Source organism: Rana temporaria, chromosome 8 (genome assembly GCF_905171775.1).
Source record: "Rana temporaria chromosome 8, aRanTem1.1, whole genome shotgun sequence".
In the NCBI taxonomy this organism is placed as follows: Eukaryota; Metazoa; Chordata; class Amphibia; order Anura; family Ranidae; genus Rana; species Rana temporaria.
Genome location: NC_053496.1, coordinates 179,353,448 through 179,370,398, shown reverse-complemented (window position 1 = coordinate 179,370,398; position 16,951 = coordinate 179,353,448). Strand labels below are relative to the sequence as shown.

Here is a 16,951-nt window from a genome sequence, read left to right as displayed (position 1 = left end):
GCATAATAAGAGCTTTCTTGTGACGGAAACATTTACCGCACTCTGAACACAGGAAAGGGCACTCACCTGTGTGAATTCTTTGGTGCACAATAAGTGTGCCTTTCTCAGTAAAGCACTTCCCACACTCTGAACATAAGAAAGGGCGCTCGCCAGTGTGAATTCTCTGGTGTTTAACAAGGTCTGATTTCCGAATGAAACATTTCCCACACTCTGAACAAAAATGAGGACTCTCGCCCTTGTGAATTCTCTGATGTGCAAGAAGTTTTGCTTCATCGGGATAACATTCCCCACATTTTGAACACGAGAACGGACACTCGCCCGTGTGAATTTTCTGGTGTATAACAAGTTTTCCTTTCTCAATGAAAGCTTTCCCGCACTGTGGACACAAATAAGGACGCTCCCCTGTGTGAATTCTCTGATGCCTAACCAGTGAGTTTTTCATAAAGAAACATTTCCCGCACTCTGAACATAAATGAGGTCTCTCGCCTGTGTGCATTCTCTGATGTGCGAGAAGTTTTGCTTTCTCACTATAACATTTCCCGCACTCTGAACACGAGAACGGACGCTCCCCCGTGTGAACTCTCTGGTGTTTAAAAAGGTCCGATTTCTGAATGAAACGTTTCTCACAAAATGAACATGAGAACGGACGCTCCCCACTGTGAATTCTCTGGTGTCTAACCAGTATGTTTTTCAGAATGAAACATTTCCCGCACTCTGAACATGAAAAAGGACGCTCCCCTGTGTGACTTTTCTGGTGCGTGAGGAGCACTTTTTTCTCAGTAAAACATTTCCCGCACTCTGAACATGGATAAGGACGATCGTCCATGTGAAGTTTCTGGTGTCTAAGAAGGTCGCTTTTGTGAATGAAGCATTTCCCGCACTCGGAGCATGTGTGAGGACGCGCAATCGTGTGTTTTTTCTGGTGCGTGAGAAGGTCTTTGCTTTCAGTGAAAGATTTCCCGCACACCGAGCACGATAACGAGTCCACTCCAGTGTGATCACCTTGAGGGCTTGAAGAGCATTCCTTGGGATTGGATGGATCTGGTGGTGTCGGCACATTGTGAGGTCTTAGATTGACATCTTGACTATCACCATTGGATGTATGTGGAGGTTCCTCACAATTAGAGGGATGGATCGATCGGTCTGGATCGGAAGGTCTGTGATGGATGCTTTGATTAACGGGATTTACTCCTACAAAATATCGTACAATTCCATTCTCATCTACATTACAACTTTGAGACACAACAAGATGTCCCTCAGTAGAGTTCCATAGATAGAGTCCATCTGTTGGAAACCAAGTTTTCAATAAGAGTTAGAAGATAAAAGGACACAGAACACCCAAATCACATTGTAATATTGTTTCTGCATTGATGGCATTGTTACTGTGAGAATGAAGATGGACCTTCCTCCACCTCAATTCTTGGAAGTGTGACAACATAATTGTGAGGGCTGGGCTCAGCCCTTCCTTCTCTGAGCTGATCGCTCAGCTGTCAGCTAATCGGCAGCTCCTATATCTCCACAGTGACTCACCTGTTTATGATCCCACTCGTCAGTCCTTTCTACTTAAACCTTCCAGCTCAGTTGCTCTCTGCCTTCACCTTGGTCAACATCACAGAGACCATCTCCTGCTTTCCTGTTAAAGACATTCCTTGTGGCTCCTGATCCTGCTTGCTGTTCTACTACATATATATCTGGTTCCCTGACGTTTGGCTTGGCTGACTATGCGATCCGGTTCTTGAATTCTGGCTATGTTTTGAATACATTTACTCCGTTTATCTTTTTTTATTATTATTAAACAAATGCGATTTAACTGTACTTCTGTCTCGGTCTGATTCAAGGTTTCTGACAAGAATGATGATGGACCTTCCATCCCCCCAAATCTTGGAAGCCCGACAACTTACTGAAGAATGGAAATGGACCTTCGGTCACCCCAATTCTTGGAAGCGTGACAACCTACTGAAGAATGGAGATGGACCTTCATTTACCCCAATTCTTGGAAGCGTGACAACCTACTGAAGAATGGAGATGGACCTTCCTCCACCTCAATTCTTGGAAGTGTGACAACCTACTGTGAGAATGAAGATGGACCTTCCTCCACCTAGATTCTTGGAAAGGTGACAACATAATTGTCAGGGCTGGGCTCAGCCCTTTCTTCGCTGAGCTGGCCACTCAGCTGTCGGCTAATTGCCAGGTCTCCATCTCTCCACAGTGACTCACCTGTTGATGATCCTGCTCGTCAGTCCTTCCTACTTAAACCTTCCAGCTCAGTTGCTCTCTGCCTTCGCCTTGGTCAACATCACAGAGACCATCTCCTGCGTTCCTGTTAAAGACATTCCTTCTGGCTATTGATCCTGTTTGCTGTTCTACTAAGTATATATCTGCCTCCCTGACGTTTGGCTTGGCTGACTATACGATTTTTGAACTCTGGCTGTTTTGACTACGTTTACTCCATTTATCTTTTTATTATTATTAAAGTGTGATTTAACTGTACTTCTGTCTTGGTTTAATTCTTGTTTTCTGACAATAATGAAGATGGATAAAAAAAATAAAAAGGGACAGTGTAAAAATAAAAATAAATAAGCTTTTCTTCACACAGAATTCGAATCCGTCGATACTTTTTCGACCTGGTCCGAAAATGATAGGCTGCACTGATGGGCACTAATAGATGACACTGATAAGCAGCACTGATGAGAAGGTACTGACAGGCGTTACTGATGGGCATCTGTGAAGGGCATATTGATGGGCACTGACTGGCAGCTGCTGGGCACTGATTGGCATTGTGGTGGGCACCTCTGATGGGGGCTGCGCTGTTAATCAATGTGCTGATTATCAGTGCACACCCCTTTGACAGGAGAACCGCTGATCCTGTTTCACACTGTGATTGGTCACAGCTGATCACGTGGTAAAGAGCCTCCGTCAGAGGCTCTTTACCAAGATCAGAGATGCAGTGGTTCAGACTGACACACCACAGCGCCGATTGCGGCGCTATACGCCCCTGTGGGCGCGCGCTGGCTTGTTATTCTGCGTCACGTCATATGACGCCCCGGCCAGGATAACTGAACCACTTCCTGACCGTCATTCTGCTATAGGCCAGGGCGGGAAGTGGTTAAACCCAGAAACAAAAAATGTTATTATTACTTACTTGTGTTGAGAAGTAGAGAAGATACCACCGGTTTACTTTTCATAATCATCTCCCCCTCCTCCATAGACTGCTGATCTCCTGATCTCCCATTCTCTGTATATTGGAGATCTTCCTGTGTAGACTTCTGGGAATCCAGAGGACAACCCTCCTCCATAGACTGCTGATCTCCACTCACCAACCTCTCTTCTTCTTCTTCCTCTTTAACCTCAACTTTAATATCTTTGGGGTTTAGAGTGAAGAACTGAAAGATAACAGAATACATTTGTACAAAGGAATGAACCAGGAATTTCATAGAATGTCCCCTCATGGTTAGAATACAGTCCCACCTACCTGATGATGGTGGGGGATGGTGTGACCTTCCTGTGTGGAATCCCGGGAATATAGAGGACAGGGACATCTCTCCGGTGGGTTCCCATTACTGGATCCATCTGTAGGAAACACACACACTGACTGAATACATTGTTTCTATGTGTTTATCAGATGATGGGGGATCTAGGTGGACCCTCCGTACTGCTCTCTCCTTTACAATAAAGTCTCCTCTTACCCGGTGATGTGAGGGGCGGCTGATTCTCCATCATGACGTCCTTGTAGAGATCCTTGTGTCCTTCTAAATACTCCCACTCCTCCATGGAGAAATAGACAGTGACATCCTGACACCTTATAGGAACCTGACACACACAATGATACAGTCACCATCCAGACACACCCCTTGTCTGTTACTGGATAATGTCCCAGAATTTCCGGCACCGCTCACCTCTCCTGTCAGCAGCTCAGTGATCTTGTTGATGACTTCTAGAACTTTCTTTTCACAGTTTTGGTGAGGTGGAGGTACTGTGATGGGTGATGCCCCTTTCATATAACCGTTGGGTGTAAATGGTTCACTCAATGTTTTCTTCACTACTTTATAATCCTGTGTAAGGATAGGAAATAAAAAATTATTATTACAGACTTCCCAGAATCCTCCTCACCTCTCCGGTCAGGTCTGTGTTTTATTAGTAGAGATAAGAGTGATGTCATGTGACCTCCCAGAATCCTCCTCACCTCTCCGGTCAGGTCTGTGTTTTATTAATAGAGATAAGAGTGATGTCATGTGACCTCCCAGAATCCTCCTCACCTCTCCGGTCAGCAGGTAGATGATCTTCAGGGTGAGGTCTAATATCCTCTCAGTCATGTGGCTTTGGTTTTTGTCCATCCTTGTTGATGTGGTCATGTGATCTCCTCTCTGCAGATGAATAATAAAAATACCATGAAACCCCCCAGTTGAGGAAACCTGGGTTAGAAGCTCTGTTTCGGTTTTCGGTCACCAGTATGTCATTTAGGAACATTTTACCTCCAAGTGATGGGTGTCTAACACATGTGACAGGAAATCTTCCCAGTGGGTACAGGCAAATCAATATCACAGAGACTGCTGTTCCTCATCTAATAAACTGTTTCTCAGGAGCCAGGGACAAAAATGGGTTCTAAAGAGATGATGTGGGTCTACGCAGCATCTGAAGGCCTTTGAGGACTTCTACGGAAAGAGGAAGAAGAGGGAAGGAGATCGAGTTGTATGTGACACCCAAGGAGCGCTTAGATAGGTAGGTGGACTACCATGAAAGAGCAGAGTCGTGGTGGTCAAGGGAGTTTGAAGGAGGAACCTGTATAGGATATTTTAATAACGTGATCTGGATGTCCTACCAGGTGAAGAAGTGCAGTATATTTTCCCAGAGGGAAATCTCAATAGAGGGTTTGAGTTTGTCGTATTTCTGTATTTATAGAGGGTGTTTGAGTTTGATGTATAGTAATTGTATATCATATAAAAGTGTGTAGCAGCATTTGCCTGAGATAAAAATACATCACGTGTATATAGAGGAAAAGGACGGACACAATCAATGGTTAAAGCAGCCCTCAAAAATTCCACTCACCTGCCTGCATTTTGTGAGTGGATTTTGAGGGCTGGTGAGTGTGGGTTGCCTGGCAGCGGAGGAGGGGGGGGATGGGGGATGAGCATTGGATGGTATGGGAGCCATTCTCCCCGCGATCGTATCGTAGGGGAAGAGAGAGGAGAGGAGAGCCGCTGCCGCCTGGTTGATTAGAGCTGTGTTCCCTGCCATGCGCTGTCATATACAGCCCCTTCCCCTTGTCCGGGGAACTTTGATAGACAGATCACCCATCCCAGGATTGGACGGGTGATCTATCAAAGTGCCCGGACAAGGGGGAGGGGGCTGTATATGACAGCGCATGGCAGGGAACACAGCTCTAATCAAGCAGGCGGCGGCTCTCCTCTCTCTTCCCCTGCACGGGTAGGCTGCATTGGGGACACAGGCTGCACTGGTGAGGGGGGGCACGGGCTGCACTGGGGAGGGGGGGGACAAATGCTGCACTGGGAGGGCACAGGCTGCACTGGGGAGGGGGGGATACAGGCTTCACTGGGAGGGGGGGACACAGGCTGCACTGGGGAGGGGGGGGGGGACACAGGCTGCACTGGGGAGGGGGGGGGGGGACACAGGCTGCACTGGGGAGGGGGGGACACAGGCTGCACTGGGGGGGGGGGGGACACAAGCTGCACTGGGGAGGGGGGACACAGGTTGCACTGGGTGGGGGGGGACACAGGCTGCACTGGGGGGGGGGGGGGACACACAGGCTGCAATGGAGAGGTGGGGACACAGGCTGCACTAGGGAGGTGGGGGGGACACAGGCTGCACTGGGGAGGTGGGGGGGAGACACAGGCTGCACTGGGGAGGTGGGGGGGGGGGAGACACAGGCTGCACTGGCAGACACAGGTAGGCTGCATTGGTGGACACGGAAAAAGTTGTTGTTAATATTTATTTTATAACTTAATTCTGCATAAAACATTTAAGTGTAATTTCATGAGATAATTTATGAGGGCGTGTTTAGGGGCGGGGCAACTGGTGGCGGGTAACATTTGAGGCTTGGCTAGTAGCTCAGGACTTTAAATGTTAAGCCCTGGTTAAAGGCATTACAAATATGAGGGAAGAGGACCGACCCACAGTGGGAAGGGGTTGCAATTGGATGTAAAATAATACCTCATTACCTCTTCTGCATCCAGTTCCAGCAATGTCTCCTCTCTACTTCCTGCTACTTCACCGGAAACTATTACCTCACTTCCTGCCCTTAATACTACTTCCTGTCTGTATCACACCTCATTTCCTGTCTATGCGTGCCACTTACAATTGGTGAGATCGCCATCTTGGGGTGAATATAAAGACTGCCGTCTCCGTTGTTTCTGAACACTGAAAACATTCTTCCATGTTCTTGCGCAAATTAAAAGTTAACCAAGGAAAAAAAAAAGTACATACTTTGCAAAAGTTATTGGCTTTTTCATTGGCCTTAGGTGGTTATTTTATGTTCTCTGGATTTGTAGATCAATAGAAAAGTGTACTGTAGTGTTTCCAACATTTCCTTTGGAAAAGCATAGGACATGTGCTTAATCAAGATCAACCCCACTCCATCCACACTACATTCTCCGACAGATCTTCTCCACCATCCACACTACATTCTCCGACAGATCTCCTCCCACCATCCACACTACATTCTCCGACAGTTCTCTTCCACCATCTACACTACATTCTCCGACAGATCTCCTCCACCATCCACACTACATTCTCCGACAGCTCTCCTCCACCATCCACACTACATTCTCCGACAGCTCTCCTCCCACCATCCACACTACATTCTCCGACAGATCTCCTCCCACCATCCACACTACATTCTCCGACAGATCTCCTCCCACCATCCACACTACATTCTCCGACAGTTCTCCTCCACCATCCACACTACATTCTCCGACAGATCTCCTCCACCATCCACACTACATTCTCCGACAGCTCTCCTCCCCCCATCCACACTACATTCTCCGACAACTCTCCTCCACCATCCACACTACATTCTCCGACAGCTCTCCTCCCACCATCCACACTACATTCTCCGACAATCCAAATTGGCGATTAGGGGACGTGATTCATTATAAATTTCCCGCCGTGCATTGCGCGAAATGACGTCGCAAGGACGTCATTTTTTAAACTTAGACGTGACTTACGTCCATCCCGATTCACGGACGACTTACGCAAAAAAAATAATTCAAATTTCGACGCGGGAACGACGGCCATACTTAACATGGCAAATGTAACTATACGCCGAAAAAAGGAGTTCTCCAAGCTAAAACTTTTAACCGCCGCTGTGCCCGGGCTGTAAAACTATACAAAATAAACTTTCACTTACCTGCCTACGATCCCCCGTTGTTCCGTTATCGCCACCCGTGCTCCGGTTCCTGTCAGCTTCCTCTTCCTGCGGGTCGGTGACTCACCGTGTGCTCAGCCTATCAGCGGCCGCAGCAATGTCCCGCCGCGGCCGCTGATAGGCTGAGCGCACGGTGAGTCACCGACCCACAGGAAGAGGAAGCTGACAAGAACCGGAGCACGGGCGGCGATAACGGAACAACGGGGGATCGTAGGCAGGTAAGTGAAAGTTTATTTTGTATAGTTTTACAGCCCGGGCACAGCGGGGGTTAAAAGTTTTAGCTTAGAGAACTCCTTTAACTATACGCCGGAAAAAGACGTAAGAGAATGCGACGGCTGCGCGTACGTTCGTGGATCGTCGGAAATAGCTAATTTGCATACCCGACGCGAACTCCACCCAGCGGACGCCGAAGTATTGCATCTACGATCCGAAGGCGTACAAAGCCGTACGCCTGTCGGATCTAACCCAGATGCCGTCGTATCTTGGTTTGAGGATTCAAACTAAAGATACGACGCGGGAAATTTGAAAGTACGCCGGCGTATCAGTAGATACGCCGGCGTACTCTCACTGTGGATCTGGCCCTAGGTGTGCATAAGGCCTTACATCTGTGTCCCCATCAGAGTCCTCCTGCCCATCTGTGTCCCCATCAGAGCCCCCCCTGCCCATTTGTGTCCCCACAGATTCTCCCCACACAATTGTATCCTCACCAGAGCCCCCTGCACACTTGTATCCTCCATCAGAGTCCCCCCTACACTTTTGTCCCTCACCAGAGTCCACCTCCACACTTGTGCCCCCATCAGGCCCCCCCTTCACACATATATCCTCACCAGAGCCCCATGCACACTTATGCTAAGATCAAGTGTAGTATCTGTTCTTATCAGTTGCCAATAGGAGACACTGTGCTACTTCCCCCACTATGAGGGTGGTTGGGAGGGCGGCTATGCAAATCTGTTGTAATGGTACCTAGAAGGTTAGTATTGGGGCGAGTCGAAGTCCAGAGGGTACCCCTGGTGAGGATGGCGAGGCACTGGGTCTGGCAGAAGGCCGGGTCCCGGAAAAAGTCTGTGGTGTATGTGCTGTAATCTCACTGTGAGTATTGGTCACTTTGTGTTACGGCACCAAGGTCACTGCACCATCACACTTTTTTGGCACCTGCCTTTTAGCTGGGACCAGAGGAATTGTTGTTCCTGGCCGGAAGGCTGGCCGTTGTACCGCGCAATGGCACAATATTGCACTTTCTCCACTTCCTTTCCCCCCACCTTTATGTTGTCCGTCTTCTGTGTCACTTTATGTATTTTTTTTTTTTTGGTTGGTGGGTATGTACACTTTTGTTTCACGTTTGATGAGTAGGGTGTAGGTCAGGGGTGCCCAACCGCTGGCCCCCGGGCCACATGTAGCCCTCTAGTGTGGCCCGCCATGTCTTGCTCTGAGATGGCGGGTCGGCAAGCCCAGATCGTGGGTTCCCGGCCCGCCATCTCTGAGCATCAGCACGAAGAACGGAGCCGCCACTAAAGGAAGCTTAAGTGTATAGCGCCGGCTCCTTCACAGGCGGAGTGATACCAAATGTGCTCCGCCTGTGACAGGAGGCATCAGCTCTCTACTGCAGCCACATGCCTTTGTCACAATTCTGCTCGGTGATGGCAGGTCGGGACACGGGAACATATAAAATATAGATGCGCTAATATTAACTTAAAAGGTGATAAAACGTACAAAGAAAACTAATCAGGGAGAACACTCCATAAACTGTGAATTACTAATATGTCCTTAATTAGTGCACAGTGATTAGCAGGATTCCATGCAGGGAAAAAATCACTCTCTTCAATCTGAATGCTAATCCAGCCCTCCACCGCTGTGATCAGATGATACAGGCACTCACAGACAGGGATTGCATGAAAGAAAAGAGAAAAAACCTCATTGCGCAATATTCGATGACAGATCAAAAATGTAATCAGAGCATTGACATATGCACTCACGAATCCCCGCTTTCAGTAAAGCATGAAAACGCCACTAAGTATGCTGTTTCCTCAGCTCGATCCGATGCACTCGGATTCAATCGCAGGCTCCTCCCTATGCGTTACGTCACAGGCACGCGACTTACTCATGGGTTCCTATCGGGACACGGGAACCCGTGATCTGTGGCATGGATCAGGAGGCTGTAAATATTTGTTGAACCGCGCATGCACACAGAAGTCAGATTTAACGCGGCGCGGATCGGGGGCCATAAATGTTCACTGAGCCTTGCATGTGCACAGGAGTCAAAGAAAGCTCTTATTTGGGGGGGGGGGGGAGGACATCAGTAACGCAGTGCCTGGTCAGGAAGGGGGAAAATCATTACGGAGCTGAAGTGGTTAATGAGTGAAAACATTAAGAAATGTGCAGGCACTGGAGAAATATACTAAACAAATATATATTTTTATTGTTTTCAAATATACACTTTAAAAGCCTTCGTACAGTTTCTAAATACAGTATCTCACAAAAGTTAGTACACCCCTCACATTTCTGTAAATATTTTCTTCTATCTTTTCATGTGACCGGCAGCACTCATGCAGCCCCAGACCATGACACTCCCACCACCATGCTTGACTGTAGGCAAGACACACTTGTCTTTGTCCTCCTCACCTGGTTGCCGCCACACACGCCTGACACCAAATACGTTTATCTTGGTCTCATCAGACCACAGGACGCGGTTCCAGTAATCCATGTCCTTAGCCTGCTTGTCTTCAGAAAACTGTTTGTGGGCATTCTTGAGCATCATCTTTAGAAGAGGCTTCCTTCTGGGACGACAGTCATGAAGACCAATTTGATGCAGTGTGCGGCGTATGGTCTGAGCACTGACAGGCTGACCCCCCCACCCCTTCACCCTCTGCAGCAATGCTGGCAGCACTCATACATCTATTTCCTAAAGACAACCTCTGGATATGAAGCTGAGCACGTGACCTCAACCCCTTTGGAGGACCATGGCGAGGCCTGTTCTGAGTGGAACCCGTCCTGGTATACCGCTGGATGGTCTTGGCCACCGTGCTGCAGCTCAGTTTCAGGGTCTTGGCAATCTTCTTATAGCCTAGGCCATCTTTATGTAGAAACACAATTCTTTTTTTCAGATCCTCAGAGAGTTCTTTGCCATGAGGTGCCATGTTGAACTTCCAGTGACCAGTATGAGAGAGTGAGAGCAATAACACCAAACTTAACACACCTGCTCCCCATTCACACCTGAGACCTTGTAACACTAACGAGTCACACGACATGACACCGGGGAGGGAAAATGGCGAATTGGGCACAAGTTGGACATTTTCACTTAGGGATGTACTCACTTTTGTTGCCAGCGGTTTACACATTAATGGCTGTGTGTTGAGTTATTTTGAGGGGACGGCAAATTTACACTGTTATACAAGCTGTACACTCACTACTTTATATTGAAGCAAAGTGTCATTTCCTCAGTGTTGTCACATGAAAAGTTAGAAGAAAATCGTTACAGAAATGTGAGGGGTGTACTTACTTTTGTGAGATACTGTAAATAAACATGTGGTTATAATAATATTTTCTCACTAGGAGAAAATCTGACCGTCGGTGGTATGACTCCTCCGCTGTGAATTTTCTGGTGCGTAGTAAGTGCTTCCTTGCAAATGAAATATTTCCCGCACTCTGAACACAGGAAAGGGTCTTCGCCCGTGTGAATTTTCTGGTGTTTAAGAAGGTCTGATTTCTGAATGAAGTGTTTCCCGCACATTGAACATAAATAAGGACTGTCACCCGTGTGAATTTTTCTGGTGTGCAAGAAGTTTTGCTTTCTCCGTGTAACACTTCCCGCTGTGTTTTCTCTGGTGTGCAAGAAGTGTTTTTTTCTCAGCGAAGCACTTCCCGCACTCTGAACATGAAAAAGGCAGTTCACCAGTGTGAATTCTCTGGTGCGCAATAAGAGCTTTCTTGTGACGGAAACATTTACCGCACTCTGAACACAGGAAAGGGCACTCACCTGTGTGAATTCTTTGGTGCACAATAAGTGTGCCTTTCTCAGTAAAGCACTTCCCACACTCTGAACATAGGAAAGGGCGCTCGCCAGTGTGAATTCTCTGGTGTTTAACAAGGTTTGATTTCCGAAGGAAACATTTTCCGCACTCTGAACAAAAATGAGGACTCTCGCCCTTGTGAATTCTCTGATGTGCGAGAAGTTTTGCTTCCACGGGATAACATTTCCCGCACTCTGAACACGAGAACGGACACTCACCCGTGTGAATTTTCTGGTGTAGAACAAGTTTTCCTTTCTCAATGAAAGCTTTCCCGCACTCTGGACACAAATAAGGACGCTCCCCCGTGTGAATTCTCTGGTGCCTAACCAGTGAGTTTTTCATAAAGAAACATTTCCCGCACTCTGAACATAAATGAGGACTCTCGCCTGTGTGCATTCTCTGATGTGCAAGAAGTTTTGCTTTCACACTATAACCTTTCCCGCACTCTGAACACGAGAACGGACGCTCACCCGTGTGAACTCTCTGGTGTTTAAAAAGGTCTGATTTCTGAATGAAACGTTTCCCACAAAATGAACATGAGAACGGACGCTCCCCACTGTGAATTCTCTGGTGTCTAACCAGTATGTTTTTCAGAATGAAACTTTTTCCGCACTCTGAACATGAAAAAGGACGCTCCCCTGTGTGACATTTCTGGTGTGTGAGAAGCACTTTTTTCTCAGTAAAACATTTCCCGCACTCTAAACATGGATAAGGACGATCGTCCATGTGAAGTTTCTGGTGTCTAAGCAGGTCGTTTTTGTGAATGAAGCATTTCTCGCACTCGGAGCATGCGTGAGGACGCGCAATCGTGTGAATTTTCTGGTGCGTGAGAAGGTCTTTGCTTTCAGTGAAAGATTTCCCGCACACCGAGCACGATAACGAGTCCACTCCAGTGTGATCACCTTGAGCGCTTGAAGAGCATTCCTTGGGATTGGATGGATCTGGTGATGTCGGCACACTGTGAGGTCTTAGATGGACATCCTGACTATCACCATTGGATGTATGTGGAGGTTCCTCACAATTAGAGGGATGGATCGATCGGTCTGGATCGGAAGGTCTGTGATGGATGCTTTGATTAACGGGATTTACTCCTACAAAATATTGTACAATTCCATTCTCATCTACATTACAACTTTGAGACACAACAAGATGTCCCTCAGTAGAGTTCCATAGATAGAGTCCATCTGTTGGAAACCAAGTTTTCAATAAGTGTTAGAAGCTAAAAGGACACAGAACACCCAAATCACATTGTAATATTGTTTCTGCATTGATGGCATTGTTACTGTGAGAATGAAGATGGACCTTCCTCCACCTCAATTCTTGGAAACGTGACGACAATTGTCAGGGCTGGTCTCAGCCCTTCCTTCTCTGAGCTGGCCACTCAGCTGTCGGCTAATTGCCAGGTCTCCATCTCTCCACAGTGACTCACCTGTTGATGATCCCGCTCGGCAGTCCTTCCTACTTAAGCCTTCCTGCTCAGTTGCTTTCTGCCTTTGCCTTGGTCAACATCACAGAGACCATCTGCTTTCCTGTTAAAAGACATTCCTACTGGCTCCTGATACTGCTTGCTGTTTTACTACGTAATATATATATATATATATATATATATATATATATATATATATATATATATATATATATATATATATATATATATATATATATATATATATATATATATATATATATATATATATATATATATATATTAGGGTTGTCCCGATACCACTTTTTTAGGACCGAGTACAAGTACCGATACTTTTTTTAAATGTCCCCCCCCAAATGCAGCCATGTCCCCCCCATATGCAGCCATGTCCCTCTAGCCATGTCCCCCACATATGCAGCCATGTCCCCCACATATGCAGCCATGTCCCTCTAGCCATGTCCCTCACATATGCAGCCATGTCCCTCTAGCCATGTCCCTCACATATGCAGCCATGTCCCTCACATATGCAGCCATGTCCCTCTAGCCATGTCCCTCACATATGCAGCCATGTCCCTCACATATGCAGCCATGTCCCTCTAGCCATGTCCCTCACATATGCAGCCATGTCCCTCACATATGCAGCCATGTCCCTCTAGCCATGTCCCTCACATATGCAGCCATGTCCCTCACATATGCAGCAATGTCCCTCTAGCCATGTCCCTCACATATGCAGCAATGTCCCTCTAGCCATGTCCCTCACATATGCAGCCATGTCCCTCACATATGCAGCAATGTCCCTTTAGCCATGTCCCTCACATATGCAGCAATGTCCCTCTAGCCATGTCCTTCGATGCGGCGGCAGCGAAGGGGGGGGAAAGTATTCTATTTAGGTATCGGGGGTATTTGCGCGAGTACGAGTACTCCCGCAAATACTCGGTATCGGTCCCGATACCGATACTGGTATCGGTATCTGGACAACCCTAATATATATATATATATATATATATATATATATATATATATATATATATATATATATCTGGTTCCCTGACATTTGGCTTGGCAACATACTGAAGAATGGAGATGGACCTTCCTCCACCCCAATTCTTGGAAGCGTGACAACCTACTGAAGAATGGAGATGGACCTTCCTCCACCACAATCCCCAATTCTTGGAAGCGTGACAACCTACTGAAGAATGGAGATGGACCTTTCTCCACCCCAATTTTTGGAAGCGTGACAACCTACTGAAGAATGAAGATGGACCTTCCTTCACCCCAATTCTTGGAAGTGTGACAACATAATTGTGAGGGCTGGGCTCAGCCCTTCCTTTTCTGAGCTGGTCGCTCAGCTGTCGGCTAATCGGCAGCTCCTATCTCTCCACAGTGAGTCACCTGTTGATGATCCCGCTCGGCAGTCCTTCCTACTTAAGCCTTCCAGCTCAGTTGCTCTCTGCCTTCGTCAACATCACAGAGACCATCTCCTGCTTTCCTATTAAAGACATTCCTTCTGGCTCCTGATCCTGCTTGCTGTTCTACTACATATATATCTGGTTCCCTGACGTTTGGCTTGGCTGACTAAGTGATCCGGTTCTCGAACTCTGGCTATGTTTTGAATATGTTTACTCTGTTTATCTTTTTATTATTATTATTATTAAACGTGCGATTTAACTGTACTTCTGTCTCGGTCTGATTCTTGTTTTCTGACAAGAATGAAGATGGACCTTCCGCCCCCCCAATTCTTGGAAGCATGACAACATACTGAAGAATGGAGATGGACCTTCCTCCACCCCAATTCTTGGAAGAGTGACAACCTACTGAAGAATGGAGATGGACCTTCCTTCACCCCAATTCTTGGAAGAGTGACAACCTACTGAAGAATGGAGATGGACCTTCCTTCACCTCATTTCTTGGAAGAGTGACAACCTACTGAAGAATGGAGATGGACCTATAGCAGAGCTGGTCAAATTACTAGATATAGTAAGGTACATCATGATTTTGACATTTAATACCAGGGTTATGGCACCAGCTATAATGTTTTCCATTAGGTGGCCGGCTTTCAGATAAAATTGATCCCAGTGGTGGATTCACCACGGAATCACTTTTATAATCCCACCCCCCGCCGCTTCTCATCATTTTTGAGCTTACCGGAGCCATCGGTAAGTCCAGAACTGATCCGATGCAGCCAATGGCTAGGCAGGAAGTCGGGTGAGGGCAAGATGGCCCCCACTTGGCTCTATGCCTTTGGAGGACCGGAGCGACCTCCGATGTCACTTCTGGTTCTCAGGCTTAAAGAAGTAATTTTTCTTCAGCTTTGAAGGGTAAATGAGAGATGTGAGGTCTTTTTGACCCCAGATCTCTCAATAAAGAGGACCGGTTATGCTTATTTCTATTACAAGGGATGTTACATAAAAAATAAAATAAAAGGGACAGTGTAAAAATAAAAATAAATAAGCTTTTCTTCACAAAGAATTTGAATCCGTTGATACTTTTTCGACTGGTCCAAAAACGAATTGTCATGAAAATGATAGGCTGCACTGATGGGCACTAATAGATGACACTGATAAGCAGCACTGATGAGAAGGTACTGACAGGCGTTACTGATGGGCATCTGTGAAGGGCACAGACAGGCGTTACTGACGGGCACATTGATGGGCACTAACTGGCAGCTGCTGGGCACTGATTGGCATTGTGGTGGGCACCTCTGATGGGGGCTGCGCTGTTAATCAATGTGCCGATTATCAGTGCACACCCCTTTGACAGGAGAGCCGCCGATCCTGTTTCACACTGTGATTGGTCACAGCTGATCATGTGGTAAAGAGCCTCCGTCAGAGGCTCTTTACCAAGATCAGAGATGCAGTGGGTCAGACTGACACACCACAGCGCCGATTGCGACGCTATACGCCCCTGTGGGCGTATAGCTGGCTTGTTATTCTGCAGCAGGTCATACGACGCCCCGGCCAGGATAACTGAACCACTTCCCGACCGTCATTCTGCTATAGGCCAGGGCAGGAAGTGGTTAAACCCAGAAACAAAACTGTTATTATTACTTACTTGTGTTGAGAAGTAGAGAAGCTTCCACTGGTTTACTTTTCATAATCATCTCCCCCTCCTCCATAGACTGCTGATCTCCTGATCTCCCATTCTCTGTATATTGGAGATCTTCCTGTGTAGACTTCTGGGAATCCAGAGGACAACCCTCCTCCATAGACTGCTGATCTCCACTCACCAACCTCTCTTCTTCTTCCTCTTTATCCTCAACTGTGATGTCTTTCCGTTCTTCAGTCTAAATTCCAGAGATGATAAAATATAAGATCTGGAAACACTGCTGCCAATAATAAGAGATGACACAGAAGAATGTTCTCCCATAGAATTATCTTTTAGTTCTTTGTGCCCAGCCCCATCTACCTGATCTCCTGATCTCCCATTCTCTGTATATTGGAGATCTTCCTGTGTAGAATTGTGGGAATCCAGAGGACAACCCTCCTCCATAGACTGCTGATCTCCACTCACCAACCTCTCTTCTTCTTCCTCTTTAACCTCAACTTTAATGTCTTTCAGTTCTTCACCCTAAACCCCAAAGATAACAGAATACATTTGTACAAAGGAAGGAACCAAGAATTTCATAGAATGTCCTCTCATGGTTAGAATACAGTCCCACCTACCTGATGGTGGGGGATGGTCTGACCTTCCTGTGTGGAATCCCTGGAATACAGAGGACAGTGACATCTCTCTGGTGGGTTCCCATTACTGGATCCATCTGTAGGAAACACACACACTGACTGAATACATTGTTTCTATGTGTTTATCAGATGATGGGGGATCTAGGTGGAGCCTCCGTACTGCTCTCTCCTTTACAATAAAGTCTCCTCTTACCCAGTGATGTGAGGGGCGGCTGATTCTCCATCATGACGTCCTTGTAGAGATCCTTGTGTCCTTCTAAATACTCCCACTCCTGCATGGAGAAATAGACAGTGACATCCTGACACCTTATAGGAACCTGACACACACAATGATACAGTCACCATCCAGACACACCCCTTGTCTGTTACTGGATAATGTCCCAGAATTCCCGGCACCGCTCACCTCTCCTGTCAGCAGCTCAGTGATCTTGTTGATGACTTCTAGAACTTTCTTTTC

The 16,951-nt window shown here is 46.9% G+C and overlaps 3 protein-coding genes across 5 annotated transcripts in view; all 3 read right to left on the bottom strand.

The window, feature by feature from the left end:
* LOC120910546 (zinc finger protein 850-like) overlaps positions 1-16,951 on the bottom strand; it is a 1,103,195-nt gene that overhangs the window by 230,377 nt on the left and 855,867 nt on the right.
* LOC120910016 (gastrula zinc finger protein XlCGF26.1-like) overlaps positions 1-16,951 on the bottom strand; it is a 111,051-nt gene that overhangs the window by 50,961 nt on the left and 43,139 nt on the right. The gene's annotated exons all lie outside the window — the stretch shown is intronic.
* LOC120910042 (gastrula zinc finger protein XlCGF26.1-like) lies at positions 10,855-16,435 on the bottom strand. Of its 2 annotated transcripts, none has more exons than XM_040321894.1 (3): positions 16,220-16,435; positions 15,866-15,935; positions 10,855-12,572 (listed from the first exon to the last, which is right to left on the bottom strand). In XM_040321894.1, the coding sequence occupies exons 1-3, from the start codon at positions 16,301-16,303 to the stop codon at positions 11,128-11,130; spliced, it is 1,599 nt and encodes a 532-aa protein (XP_040177828.1). In that variant the 5' UTR covers positions 16,304-16,435; the 3' UTR covers positions 10,855-11,127. The 2 variants fall into 2 exon arrangements, with proteins under 2 accessions (XP_040177828.1, XP_040177827.1); XM_040321893.1 differs by having other exon boundaries at positions 10,864-12,572; positions 15,866-16,097; positions 16,220-16,422.

What these genes read in the sequence shown, in the direction of transcription:
- LOC120910042 (XM_040321893.1), bottom strand. Translation starts at nt 16,303, where the DNA reads ATGGAGGAGGGTTGTCCTCTGGATTCCCACAATTCTACACAGGAAGAT. An exon ending in ATGGGAGATCAGGAGATCAG is followed by an intron (nt 16,098 to 16,219) that starts GTAGATGGGGCT and finishes TCTGGAATTTAG; the next exon opens with ACTGAAGAACGGAAAGACAT. An exon ending in TTCTCTACTTCTCAACACAA is followed by an intron (nt 12,573 to 15,865) that starts GTAAGTAATAAT and finishes GGTTTCCAACAG; the next exon opens with ATGGACTCTATCTATGGAAC.